The 14,850-nt window shown below is 43.0% G+C and overlaps 1 protein-coding gene across 2 annotated transcripts in view; it reads left to right on the forward strand.

Moving 5' to 3' along the window:
* Nucleotides 1-14,850, forward strand: part of CPM (carboxypeptidase M) — an 87,509-nt gene that overhangs the window by 66,805 nt on the left and 5,854 nt on the right. For both annotated transcript variants that reach the window (XM_039245645.1, XM_039245644.1), the window contains exons 4-7: nucleotides 4,082-4,254; nucleotides 6,243-6,427; nucleotides 7,205-7,375; nucleotides 9,996-10,148. In XM_039245645.1, coding sequence (XP_039101576.1) covers nucleotides 4,082-4,254; nucleotides 6,243-6,427; nucleotides 7,205-7,375; nucleotides 9,996-10,148 — 682 coding nt within the window. The remainder of the gene's footprint in view (nucleotides 1-4,081; nucleotides 4,255-6,242; nucleotides 6,428-7,204; nucleotides 7,376-9,995; nucleotides 10,149-14,850) is intronic.

A 14,850-nucleotide genomic window follows, 5' to 3' on the forward strand; every position in this document is an offset into this window, starting at 1 on the left:
GACACAATATTCCAAATGAAGTATCTAATTCCTTTTAAGCATGCATCAAATTTATCCTGTAATTATCCTTTTTCTCTTCATCTCTACTTTTGGTGAGGCTGGACTAGGGTGACCAGATATCCTGAGTCTTTGCCATGATCAGAATTGTTAGCCCTCACTCCCATAAAAGTCATTCAATATTGAAAATTGTTCAGGGGTGCCTGTGTAGCTAAGTCGGTTAAGCAACTGACTCTTGATTTCAGATCAGGTCATGATCTCAGGGTTCAAGCCTTGTGTTGGCTTCATTCTGACAGTGTGGAGCCTGCTTGGGATATTCTCTCTCTGCCTTTCTCCCTCCCCCCCTCTCCCCTCCTCCCTTTCCCCCTCCCTCCTTTCACTCCCGTCCCATCCCCTCCCTTTCTCCCCCTTTGCTCCTCCCCCCCCTCAAAATAAATAAACTTAAAAAAATTGTTGACATAACTTGATCATTTGTACCTCTGCCTTCATTAAGCACCTTAAGTCCCCATGTTTTTAGAAATTTCTTCCTTAGAATAGTCTTGACCTTGTAATGAATTTTTCAACAGTAATCAACAATCATTGAGTACATGATATGCCCAGAGTTGGGCAAGATACCAGGGCTACAAAGAAAGCCTGTTAGGTTCCCTGCCTGCAAGTCTTAGGTGATAGAGTGGGGAGAAGGTGGTCAGTCCAGGTCAGTCGGGCCACAGTAAATCTATGTGGGCAGTGTTAGGATAACACAAGCGTGCAGAGTTCTGGAACCCCATCAGCAGATCATGGAACCCAGACTTTGGGAGGCCAAGGAAAAGTGTGCTAGATACTGTAATATTTAGGCTGATAATTGAAGAAGGGCTTAACGAAGCAATCAGACAAGAGAATTAAATTGGTAACACATCATCTGGAGAGTCCCAGAGCTGACAGGCTTATTTTTTTCACCGAGAAGCTGCATTACAGTGTAGCATTTAAAAACAGATTCCATCATCAGGATAGCTGGGTTTTGTCTTCCCTCCCTCTCCCTCTCCCTGTCTCTCTCTCTTTCTCACTCTAACATGTCACCTATATTGTCAACTCTTCCAAAAATTTTCCCTACTGTTAAGAAATATTCTTTGACGAGCTAGAACACTCATTTTTATCTATCTAGCAAATTCCACCTTGACTGTAAACTAAAACTGATGGAGAATTTATTTTCTGCTTTCTGGGTTATTGCCCTTTTAACTGGCAGATGAATGATCAGTGAGTTTCCAGGAGCTGGTACATTTATCCAGCCTTTCAGTCTCTTAATGAGGGATTCTCATATAAAGTCTGTACCCTCACAGAAAGGAAGTGAGCATGCTAAATGAAAAGTTGATTAAGTTATTGGAGATTGTTTTGACCATGTTCTTTTTTAAAATTTGGACTCCCAAGGTTTCATATTCAAAGACTTAAAGAAGGGAGGTTTATGCATAAAATATGAATGAGTGCTTGAAACATTTATATTAAAATTGGGAACAATTAATTTTAATAATATTTGCCATACATCGGCTGTTACAAAGGCAGCAAACTATAGCCCCACAGAAAAAGAGAACTTTAACTCCCTGAAATTTTATCTGTTTTACCTCAGCATTTAAAAATTTTATTTATTTTTTAAAAGAGTCTTTTTTAATGTTTGTTTATTTCTGAGAGAGGGAGAATGAGCAGGGGAGGAGCAGAGAGAGAGGGAGACACAGAGTCCGAAGCAGGCTCCAGGCTCTGAGCTGTCAGCACAGAGCCTGACACGGGGCTCAAACCCACTAACTGTGACCAACTAAGCCACCCTGGTTCCCCCCTCAGCAATTTTTAAATTAACTAACTCTTACTTGGTTCTTTACCATATTTTCCAAGATTTTTATTTATCCTCTGCAGTTAAGGACTTGTGATTTGTCTTGGAATGTGGAGACAAACAGAAAATACTTTGGTTTTACATTTGTTTACTTGAAAGAATCATGATTTATTGTTTTTGTAAAAAAAATACAGATTTTCTTTAAAAAGTGACACTAGAAAAATAAAAGGAATAAAAATCATTCAGAAATAATCATCATTAATATGTATCAGACATTATTCTAGAGATCTATGGATTTCTGTAGTAAGAGAATGAGAAGGATTAAAAGGATAAATAAAATGTGTGCCATATTCCATGATACCCTTTGAGTAAGAGATTTCATTTTACTTGAACAGAATAAAACTGAAGTGAAACTAAAATGATTGGTGAACTTGATAAGTATTTTTTCCAAAATAAGAAATTAATTATCAGAAGATTCTTCTAAAGTTGAGAAAAATTAGAGAAAATTCTGAAATTATAATCATTTAAAATATATAATTTTTATGGATTTTTTATTTTTTAATGTTTATTTTTGAGAGAGAGAGTGTGAGTGGGGAAGGGGCAGAGAGAGAGGGAGACACAGAAGCTTCCAAAGGAAGCTCCAGGTCTACTTGGTTTTTTAAATTTTTTTTTTTTTTTTTTTTATTTCTAGGAGAGAGAGACAGCGTGAGCAGGGGAGGGTCAGAGAGAGATGGAGTCACAGACTGAAACAGGCTCCAGGCTCCGAGCTGGCAGTCAGCACAGAGCCCGACGCGGGGCTCGAACCCACAAACCGTGAGACCATGACCCAAGCGAAAGTCAGAAAGTCGGACGCTTAACCGACTAAGCCACCCAGGCGCCCCTGGTTTTTTAATTAAAAAATATAGTTTATGTGGAAACTAATTTGACAATAAACTATTTGTAAAAAAAAAAAAAAAATATATATATATATATATATATATATATATATATATATATATAGTGAATTCTTACCATTGGGGAATATAGAGCAAGATCTCTCATAGGTCTTTGGTTTCCCAGTCACTGGTGATACATAATTTTAGGTGGATATTTTCATCATCCTGCTTTTATTTATTTATTTTTGAATGAGAGCACGTGCATACATGTGTGGGGTAGGGGCAGAGAGAGAGAATCTTAAACAGCCTTCACGCTCAGAGTGCGGGGCTCGATCCCATGACCCTAGGATCATGTTGAGCTGAAATCAAGAGTCGGCTCCTCAACAGACTGAGCCACCCAGACGCCCTGCTTTTATACAAATGTACATTAGAAACATATCTAGCAAAATGGTAATGACACAGAGGTTTTCATTTTTCATGTAAGTGAAGAGTGAGTGAGCCAATTTAAAGAAAACATACAGTAAGCGGTAGTGTAGATAATATGCAGATAGGGCAAAAAAAACTGTGAGGATGATGTACAAACGACTGAAGTTTCAGAAATGTGAGAATGTAGCAGACACACAGATAAGGCAAAAATTGCACAAAGATGCAATAGGAGAATATTAAAATCTGAAACCTATTTAAATCATGCTTATTCCAAACTTGGATTTTCCCCTATTAAAATCTACGTATGTATGTCGGGGCGCCTGGGTGGCTTAGTCGGTTAAGCGTCCGACTTTCGCTTAGGTCATGATCTCGCGGTTCGTGGGTTCGAGCCCCGCGTTGGGCTCTGTGCTGACTGCCAGCTCAGAGCCTGGAGCCTGTTTCAGTCTGTGACTCCCTCTCTCTCTGACCCTCCCCTGCTCACGCTGTCTCTCTCTCTCTCTCCTAGAAATAAATAAAAATATTAATAAATAAATAAATAAATAAAATCTACCTATGTCTGATGCGGTGGTGCTCAATCCGTCATCCACCGAAACAACTCAGCGGCTGCCGGCCACGGTGTGCACCGTCACGGAGACACTTGTGCCCTTGCCCCCTCTGCACCGCCTCTGCCCACCACCCCACAAGCTATTCTGGATGGCAAACAAACTGGAAACATGATAAGATTAACTTTTATTCTACCTACTTCATTTTTTATAAAGCAAATTATTTACAAATGAGTGCGGTTTTTTCCCTTAACAAATAATTTTTCGGCACACCAGTGACTGTGCTTGCCAAAGTATGCATGTGTTTGAGAAACCGTGATCTCACAACTGGTTGGGGTTGTCTCCTAGAATCCCTTGAATTCTTGAAATCCCTGGGAATGTGCTTTGGGGACTGTTTTTCTTCCTGACCTAATAATATCTCATTTTCTCTTTAACACATACAGACTGTTGGGCGGGAGCTGCTGCTCCATTTAATTGAACATCTCGTAACCAATGATGGAAAAGATGTTGAAATCACGAAGTTAATCAACAGTACCCGGATACACTTCCTGCCTTCAATGAACCCAGATGGATTTGAAGCTGTCGTAAAGCCTGACTGTTTTTACAGTATTGGAAGGTAAGGATGGGCTAGTCTATTCAAAACAAAACAACAGGGGTGCCTGGCTGGCTTAGTTGGTTAAGTGTCCAACTCTAAATATTTTTTTAATGTCTTTTATTTATTTTTGAGAGTCAGAGAGAGACAGCGTGACCAGGGGAGGGTCAGAGAGAGGGAGACACAGAATCTGAAGTATGCCCCAGGCTCTGAGCTGGGCTGAAACCCACGAACCGTGAGATCATGACCTGAGCTGAAGTCGGATGGTTAACCGACTGAGCCACCCAGGCGCCCCAGGTGTCCCAATTCTAGATTTCAGCTCAGGTTATGATCTCATGGTTCATGGGTTTGAACCCCACATCAGGCTCCATGCTGGGAATGTGGAGCTGCTTGGGATTCTCTCCCCCTCTCTCTGCCCCTTCCCCTCTCTAAGTAAATAAATAAACTTAATAAATAAATAAGTAAAGTAAGTTAAGTAAGTAAAACAAGGCCCCCATCGGATCGTAGCCTGTGGCCTTGTTAGTGAACCAGCTCATAGCCTGTGTCATGTCATTGCCATGTTGGAAACTCATCAGGCTACCACTGCTTTGAGGATGAAAAGTAACATCCTGAAGAAGGCTGTTTCACTCCTGTGCCTGCCCTACTGCTCACCCCGCTCACCCCGTTCCAGCTGCTCAGAGTCCCCTCCATCCCTAGGAATGACCTTTCTCGCCTCAGGCACTGGGCACACCTCATTTCCCACTCCTCGCCCCTCACACTGCTAATCAAGGTTTCCTTAAACACTCTCTCCCTGACCTATCCCATGTTTAGTCCTCTGTTCACATCAACTGCCACTTTACCTTCATAGCACAAATTTTAAAGTCTTATTTCTATCTTTTTATTTTTTTTTTAATGTTTATTTAATTTTGAAAGAGAGAGAGAGACAGAATGCAAGTGGGGAGGGACAGAGAGAGAGGGGAAGACAGAATCCAAAGCAGGCTCCAGGCTCCAAGCTGTCAGCATAGAGCCTGATGCAGGGCTCGAACTCCTGAACAGTGAGATCAAGACCTGAGCTGAAGTAGGTGGCCCAGCGACTGAGCTACACAGGTGCCCCTAAGGTCTGATTTCTAGTTGAATGTCTGTCTCCTCAGAAATCTGTAAGCTACCCGGGGGCAGGAATCCTGTCACCAGCATTCCTCACTGTTTAAGTCCCCAGGGCCTAGCTAGGCCTTCAGTAATCACCAGTTGGTTTATGAACCAAAGAAGAGGGAGTCTTGTAGTATTTCTCATTTAAACAGTTTGTTTGGTTGCCCTCTGCCTCAGGAAATTTAGAATTTCTCAGATGTCTAGTATACATTTATATTTGTGCAAACATTTGTTTGCTTTTACCAAAAATCTCACCACTTGATTCCACTCAACTTTAGGTTTTTCTAGCATATTTAAACATGGCCAGTCTAGAAGTAGATTTGTATAGAGTAGTATGTTCCTGTTGTTTCTGTTATCAATTGCTATTAAACAAAACTATCCCCAAATTTAGCGACTTAACCCTTTTTTATTTACTCTCAATTCTATAAGTTAGGACTTTGGACAAGACCGAGCAAGGCTGGCCCATCTCTGTGCCATGATGTCTGGAGCTTCAGCTGGGTGGGGCGGAGACAGCTGGACTGGGACATGTCTGGAGTCTCGATCCTGACTGTCATCTGGGTTTCTCATTTCTCCACACGGACTGTTCACGTGGCTAATATCGGAGTCACAGGGTTCCCTAAGGGAGTGTTCCCAGAGCAAAACCCCTGGAACACAAACACTTATCAAACCTCTGCTTACATCCTAATAGCTACTATCGCACTGGCGAGAGCACGTCACACGGGAGGGGACCACAGGTTAGGTGAATGCCAGGTGTGGTTCATACCGTCCCCGGCCCTACACTCACATTTGGAAAAACACCTGATGCTCAAACCGGAGGTTCACACGTTGCAGGACTCTGCTTCCTCACATGCCATCAATAAACCCTAAACTACTCTTTTCTTTTAAAGGGAAAACAGTAACTACTATGACCTGAATAGAAACTTCCCAGATGCTTTTGAATTTAATAACGTGTCCAGGCAGCCTGAAACTGCGGCCGTCATGGAGTGGCTGAAAACGGAGACGTTCGTCCTCTCTGCCAACCTCCATGGCGGCGCTCTGGTGGCCAGTTACCCGTTTGACAATGGTGTTCCAGGTAAGCCGACACGGGCCCAGCTCTGGCTTCCTGAGCCCAGAGTAGAGCTGCGTACTCCGTGTCTGGAGGGGACAGGTCTTCTCGCGCTTGCCGCCCCTGCCGGGGTCAAAGGGCCTCCGTGTCTCCTCGCTGAGCCGTCCTTCCCACAGTCTCTACGCCGTAGATGGGCAGGGTGGCTGAGCTGGCCCTGACAGCACTATTTGAGATTCACTGGAAAAACAATAAAATTGGGTTAGAATACCCCACGAGGGGAAACATAACTGAAAGAAAATAAAACCAGAACAGCTGACCTCTCTTTGCTTGCTAATCACATGAGTGGGAATTGCTGACTTGCTGACTCCTTTTAAGACTCTGTGGGTTAAGGTATGTATGGGGAACTTAAAATAGGACAGTGGTTTTATTTAACCCCCATGGTAAATTTATTATTTATTATTTAAATTTATTTATTTAAATTTATTTTCTGTAAGAAAAGTTTACTGCCCTCCAGAAATTAGCAAGAGGGACTAAGAGGATACTTAAACTAAGAGGGTACTTAACTTTTAAGCTGATGGAGGAGGCATCTGAATATGGCTATGGTGTATATGTGATGCCGCTTTGCATGTGCTCCCTAAACATGAGGAACAAGAGCAGAGGGAGCACTCGTGGAAGCGGGTGGGCTTCCTCTAGGGAAGGAGAGCCTTTCTGTATGACAGGATGGCGCATTTCCTGATGGGGCACCGTGTGTTTCCACCTACTCTGCCACCAACCGAAAGGCCTTGGTTTGTTTTTCACACACAGCAACTGGGACGTTATACTCCCATAGCATAACCCCTGATGACGATGTTTTTCAATACCTTGCACATACCTATGCTTCAAGAAATCCCACCATGAAGAAAGGAGATCAGTGTAAAAATAAAATGAACTTTCCTAATGGAATCACAAATGGCTACTCTTGGTATCCACTCAAAGGTAAGTTTCTCCTTATTGACTTCCTCCCGACGTGCCAGCTGGTTTTTGTGGACCCCAGCAGTTGTCGAAGTTTGTTGGGCACGGTGCGCTCCCTTCAGTTGTGTCTCTGTCAGCTAATGTCACAAAAGCAGTGGGGGGTGACTGACTGACTGAGTGGTGCTCAGATACTTGTTTAGCATTTACCTCCTATGAGCCAGGAACTGTGCCAAGAAAGATGGACAGAACACAGACCCTACCCTCAGGTCTAATAGAGAAGAGCAACATGCAAATAAATAATTGTGGTGGCAATGTAATTAGAATAAAGAGAGATTTAGAAAAGGCACAAGGTACCCCAGAGGTGTGCTGCAAAGCCACGGTGCAGTAGGGGATAGAGAAGACCTTGGAGAAATGCTTACGTGGCATCTAACAGGGACAGCGGCTGATCCAGCTAATGACGGCCACGCACCAGTGGGATCCAGATATTGCCAGATCTTCCAGTTTGTAAAATAAGCTGAACATTTATGTGAAATATCATGATCTTAAAGCCGTTTTGCAAGCTAAACAAAAGTGCTTTTCCAGCTGGGTATGGGGGTGAGGGCGTGCTTCCATGTTTCTGCCCTTGGAACAGGGGGGCCATGTGGGGATCACGGGAGGGGGGTGGGTGTTCTTGTGAAAAGGAAGAATGGGAGCAGAAGGCCGGGGTGTAAGAGAACTCACGAGTCGGGGGCCTGTGAGAACAGGAGGGACCTAGGGCGGAAGCGCCAGAGGGGAGACCGGGGACTGGAAGGGGGTCTCATTGCCTCAGTGGAGAATGCTCCCTTTGAGACCTACCTCTAGCAGGCTGTTGGCCGTATTTCGGCATATAGGCCACTTTCCCGGTTGTCACTTGGATACGCAGACTATCAAGTAGACTGGCACAAGCTGGTACTTCTGTGTCTCTCTGCCAGCTTTCCAGGTGATGTGAATTAGCACAGACCATGGCTGTAAGCAGCAGGGTGAGACGCCGCTGCACCCCGCCTCTCTCTCTGTTCAAGGTACAGCCCCACCCCACCCCTCAAGCCTAGTCCCTGCTTAGTACTCTCCTAGCGGGGAGAGGGCCCCCTCCTGCCCAGTGGCAGAGCGGTCCTTCACGTGCATGGTCTGTCAGCTTCCAGACACATCCAGATGTGCAGGAAGTTAGCTGGGAACCTGCTGTCGCTGTTGGAAATTGTTCCCCAGTGTCCCTGTGTGTAAGCTGTGTATCCTGAGGGAAAAGCAGGCAGAGCCAGTGACTTCGAGGAGCGTAGAACAAAGCATTCTGGCTCAGCCTGGACATTTTGTCCGCCGGGCCTGGCCTGCCTTTCCGCAGCTGCACACACTCCCCGCGTAAGATGCTCACCCCTGCATGCTTTGTATACCTGTTTTGCCATTTAAATTCTTTCTGTGTGAGAGCTGTCCAGCCAAGGCCTTCTGTTTTGTTTCTCTCATCCTTTTTTGTTTTCCATTTCTTGGTGAGAATGAGCTCAGAGAGAAATATAAAACTTAGAAGGTAAGTAAAGGGTATAGAAAGGACAGAGAAATTCTTTCTGCTAGAATCTAGTCGTACATAGATAATAATCTAATATGTTGATATATTTTGACTATTTTCTTATTTATGAGATTTTTTTTTTCTAATTTGGTACTTCCCAAATACCCTGATGGAATCGAGAATTTTATTAGGCAGATATCAAGTTATTCAACAATAAATTGAAATCTGGCAGAAAGTTCTTCCTTCAAAGTGACCATATTTCAAAAATCCAAGATGCCACCAGTTGTAAAATACACTGTACCACCAAGGAAGAAAACTGTTTCTGGCCAAACTCATGCCACAATGATGATTTTTAGCCATCAAATTTAAGACACCTCCAATTCAGAGATTTCAAAATACGAAAATTTTGCATCTTAGAAGATATGAAATATGACTGTAACCCTTTGAAAATAGGGTCTTCAGAGGTGAGAACTAGAAAGTGAGCACAGGCGATGGCAGCCCCGGAAGCAAGGGGGCCTGGGTCCCCTCTCTCCTGAGAGCTAGCACGGCAGCCCTTCTTTTACCCCCCGAAGCAGTTTTGTGTCATGAGTGAGAGCGCCTGCGCTCTGGGCTCCACACTCACTGGCGTGTCATGCACTGTATGTGATTGTGTCCTCGTCTGCAAAATACAGGAGACAGACTCTTCAAACGGTGCCTGGTAACAGTGAACACTCACTAAGCATCAGGCACTATTATTCCTCGAAACAAGTATACTTAGCTTATGTGTGTATTTATGTATTAGAAGTATCACTCTGTTTAAAATGTGATTCACAGAAGAAATGTACGTTGATGAATCCTTTTTTTGTAATGTATGATTGGAAAAAAACAGGCTGACCCTTCCCCTCAGTTGATTTTGACACACAGTTGAATCTTAGCTCTGATCCAGTTATCCATATGGGAATATGTAGGATTGCCTGTTCATGCCTGGGTGACAAAATGGCGGGCCATGATTTTATTTGCTAATATGTCAAGTTCATCTTTTCCTGTTTACATGTACTTTCTTTGCAAGTGTCTGATTCAGTTGTCCCCAAGGTACAGGATCCTTGACTCCATTCCAATTTTAGACCTTAAAAAATAAAATATGCTTGTGTTTAGGTGGAATGCAAGATTACAACTATGTCTGGGCCCAGTGTTTTGAAATTACGTTGGAGCTGTCATGCTGTAAATATCCTCATGAGGAGAAGCTTCCATTCTTCTGGAATAAAAACAAAGCCTCATTGATTGAATATATAAAACAAGTGCACCTAGGTTTGTAAGATTTTTCTTATAATTCCTCTTGAGAAAATGCATGCCCCTGATTGTTTTCTCAGTACAGCCTCATTTTCAGTGCCGGAACTAATGATGAAGAATTTTCTCTGCATGAATATTTGCAGCATATGAGACATACAGTGCTTGTCAATTCACGTGAGAGAGAGCATGAGGTATGTCACGTTACCATGGGGGTATGAAATCCCCAGTACTTCACATTTTACATGTTGAATGACCTAGAAACTTGGCAAGAGATCCAGTAAAACAGGTTATTACTCTGTTACATCATCACCCATTTAGAAATTGCCAAGTTTGCTTGACACTTGTCACACAATAGTCATAGATCCAGAGAACCCTGGACATGCCATTTTGCATTTTTTTCTAGTCCTGGGCTGGTGACCTGGCACCATTAGCTTCAGACCCCTCACACCCTGCAATTCTGCCAAATGAGCTGGTCCTGGGAACCTTCCCAGTCTAGTCTGGTTTTTGACAGCTGTCTAGCCTTTAGCATAGATGGACAGACTAAATGTGGCAAGGGTGTTAGTTCTCAAACATGTACAGCAGACTTGCTGGAGGGTCTGTTAAAACACAGATTACCACGCTCTGTCCCCAGAGTTTGATTTAGTGCCTCTTGACTGAGTAATCTTTCCCAAGGAGATGCTGCTGGTGCCGGTTCAGAGTCCTTGCTTTAAAAACCACTGTACTAGAGAAACACGGTGCTTGTGATGGTGATGGAAGGAAATTTATTGAACCGACTGTCTCTTTTTGGGTGGAGTGGGGAAGGCTCTTCTGCATTGCCTGAATTTAGTTTTCTGCATCCAGTATGGCTTGGGGGGAAGAAACCGATCAAAAATTGGCACAATAGTTATGCTGCTACATCAAGTCCAAGTAGAAGGTGTGAGGTTTGAAGAGGTTTGCCCCATAGACCTGCTATATAATTGCACAATTGCGGGAGTTTTCTGCATGCTTCACACCAAAGCTTTCCACGTGCTAAAGAGATGGAGGCTGCTGAGGAAGAGAAGAATCACTGGGGGTACAAGGGCTGAGTGCAAGGACAATTAAGGGCTTGCCTTGGGCCCATATCCCTAAAATGGATACCCCTCCCCTTTCTATTCCCAACACCACCCCCCCACCAACACACAAGTGCACAAAGATCATTGGTGAATTCACAGGGCTGTGTCTAACGCGCTGAGACATTTATGAAGTAGGCTGATTCTCTGTGATAAAGGGTATTAAAAAAGTTATTAGCATTTATTTAGATTATTGGGTCCTTTTTCACATCAGGCTGTGTTTGGAATATTCTGATATTTCACCACTAGATTTTCCTCACAAGACACATAATAATTTAGCCTTTCTACTGTATTTCTACCTTTGGTGTGTTCCTTTGCCTATTGTAAAATTTCTCCATCAGCATCAACATGGGAGTGCAGCTGGACATGGAATATGCTCCACTGCATATTCCAAGGAAAGTACTGGTATTTGTCAAGCTGTGTTGCATTCACTGGCTTAGCTTCACCACTTGCTAAGATGCCTCTCAGACTTTGGTCTGAAAGTCTCTGGCCTACCTTATCTGGGAAGGAAAGGCCTCCTGCACCAATGGAAGGGCCTAGAAGGTGGTACATATCACCCCCATTTTACAGGTGATGAAACAGTCCTAGGAGCTGGGATTTACACTGAGACCTGACTGGGTTCTTTGTCATACAAAGCTGTGATGACTGGTACATATCTTTATTTACCTAATGTGTCAAAGGACTTCCAGAGTCCTCTGGGCTGGATGGAAATATCTCTTCACGAATAATGCCACTGATACCCAACGAATAAATACATAATCAGGCTACTAAATGATGACCGATGCTTGTGGCTGAGTACTACCTAAGGATCAAAAGGATACATACCAAGTAGTAGGAGTAAATATAAATGAAACTTTCAGAAGAGGTAAAAGAACAAATTACATGAAAATTGAGGTTACATAGCTGATATCTTTTGAAAATACTAGAAGAAAAATACTAGAAGGAAATACTAGAAGAAAAATACATTTAGTAATTCCTTCTCTGGGGGCCGAGAGGGAATGAAGAGTCAAGAATTAGAAAACAAAGTAAAAGGTAACTTAGGTCAACCAGAATTTGTTTAATGTTTGAGACAAAGATAAGTTTGCTAAATGTCAAAACTTTTACATTTCATTTTAAACTTTTTTGAAGGAAACTAGTACGTGCTTCATATTTTTCTGCTCTAGTAAATAATTACAAAGTATAATAGTTGGGGGATAGTTCAGGGTCATTTTTTCATTGCAGCATCTTATAATCATTAAGATGATTTGTCACTAAGGGAGCAAACTAGAAGGTGAAAAATAACATTTAAAATGAGAAGAGTCTCTTTTTCAAAATAAATAAACTTGAGGGAGGGAGAGAGAAGCCCAAGCAGGCTCTGCACAGCAGTACTGAGCCTGACTCTGGGCTCCATCTCATGAACCGTGAGACCGCGACCTAAGCCGAAACCAAGAGTTGGACGCCCAATTGACTGAGCCACCTCTAAAATGAGATGAGTTTTAAAATATAAGTGGCCTTTTGTTAACTGTACTCCTGAAATTTTAAAGGGAGGAGTGTGGTAGGTTCGGTCTGGGCTCTGGGAACTAGTGTGGATTTACAGCCAGGCTGTATCACTTAGCTATATGAGCTTAAGGTTATTTAATAATCCAAAGCCTCATCTGTAAAATTGTGATAATATTGCTTACCTCATGGACTTGATGTGATGATTCAAAGAGAAGCACTTTGCCATAGAACCTGAAATAGACTAACTGGTCACGAAATGGTCACTCCTTTTGTTAGTAATAAGACACCATCAATCAGTTCCATGATTCCAAGCAATCTTATGATTATAATTGTTTCTCATGCAGTTTGACCATGTGACAAAACTATTGAGTCCCTTGCATAGGTAAGTTTCTTACCGTAAATACACTGGCATTTTAAAAAAGATTTTTAAAGTAATCTCTACACCCAACTTGTGATCCCAAGATCAAGAGTCACATGTTCCACTGACTGAGCCAGCCCGAGACCTCCCCACACTGCTTTTTGTAAATACAGGGGCATTTTTTTAGTTTATGATTTGATGGAATCCACTGAGGGCAATGTTACAGTAGTTTGATGACCGAGTAGATAACCTGGAAAGGAATGGGCTTAGATTGTCATCTGTTTTCTCATTTTGATAATATGTGCTATTAATGGAGTATTTGGCAACAGATGTAGTCTGACTGTATTTTAAGTTACATCAAAAATAAGGTTACTGAGTTCTGGTTCAAGATGGCAATGTAGGAGGATCCTGAACTCTTCTCCCACAGACACACCGAATCTATAGCTACATATAGGGCAGTTTCCTCTGAAAGAAGTCCAAAAACTACCTGAGCCATTCCTACACATATATTGCAATGAGTAGGAGAGGTTGAGACACGATCTTGCCATACACCCCCATTCCTGGTGCAGCGACCCACATCAGAAACGAACTTAGAACTCCAAGCTTCTCCCTGAGTCACAAAAGGTTTGAACCCCATGTTTAAGAGCTACACCAAAGAGACAATCCCTCAAAACATTTAGCTTTGAGAGCCATGGGACTTGCATCCACAGGACCCTCAAGGCTGTAGTGAACTTAAAGGAGTCCCACAGATTCAGCTGGCTACCTGCCAGGGCTTAGTGCAGAGCCCACCAATTGAAAGATGCTCAGTTTTTTTGTGAAAGAGGCCTATTTGCTGGTCTTAAAGCTTTGGCCTAAGGAGCAGACATCTACATTTAACACACATCTATGGGTCCACTGAAATACTCTCCTAAGATGGAGGCTGGCAGACACCATCTTTGCGCTCTCCCTCCCCCCAGGTCACAAGTGCCTTCCAAAAAGGAGTTTGTGCAAGCGTCTCGTACTCTTGGTAGTTCTGGTAGCCAGTGGATTTGTGTTCATGGGCTCAACAGGATACTAGCAAACACATACTTCTTAACTGGCTACCACCCCAGGGCTCAGTGTAAAGGAAGGAGGGAGACACACCGCATCTTCCCCTGAAAGAGGTTTATTTGCATACTTTAAAAGCCTCTGCCTGAGGGTCTTCCAATCACCCTCAATCTAGGTACTGACAGGTCTTGGCCCAACGTCAACTACTGGGATCTACTAAGAATAAACTAAGCTGCTTAGACAAACACGAAGGTTTGAGAAACAACCAAGATCTAGGGCAGAGTTGAATTATAAGGTTCATCCACAAAAGACCACTCCTCCAAGACTGGAAGAGGTGACCGTGTTACCCACTGTATAGAAATCAACACAGAGTCCAAGAAAAAGAAGAAACAGAGCAATAGGTTTCAAACAAAAGATTGGGGCAGCTTATCAGTTGAGCATCCAGCTCTTAATTTTGGCTCAGGCCATGATCCCCGGGTCATAGATGCAGTCCCATGTCAGAGCATGCAGCCTGCTTAAGGTTCTCTCACTCCTCCTCTGCCCCAGTCCCCCCCAAAAGAGGAGGTAATACTCTGAAATTCATTTTACAAGGCCTGCATTGCCCTGTTAGCAACACCAATGACACAAGAAAATTACAAGCCAATATACCTGATAAACACAGATGCAAAAATCCTCAACAAAGTATTAGCAAACCAACTTCAACAATACATTCAAAAGACCTTGGTCAAGTGATTTATTCCAGCGATGCAAAGATGGCTCAACATCCACA

This window comes from Hyaena hyaena, unplaced genomic scaffold, assembly GCF_003009895.1.
Source record: "Hyaena hyaena isolate Hyena2069 unplaced genomic scaffold, ASM300989v1 scaffold_262, whole genome shotgun sequence".
NCBI classification, from domain to species: Eukaryota; Metazoa; Chordata; class Mammalia; order Carnivora; family Hyaenidae; genus Hyaena; species Hyaena hyaena.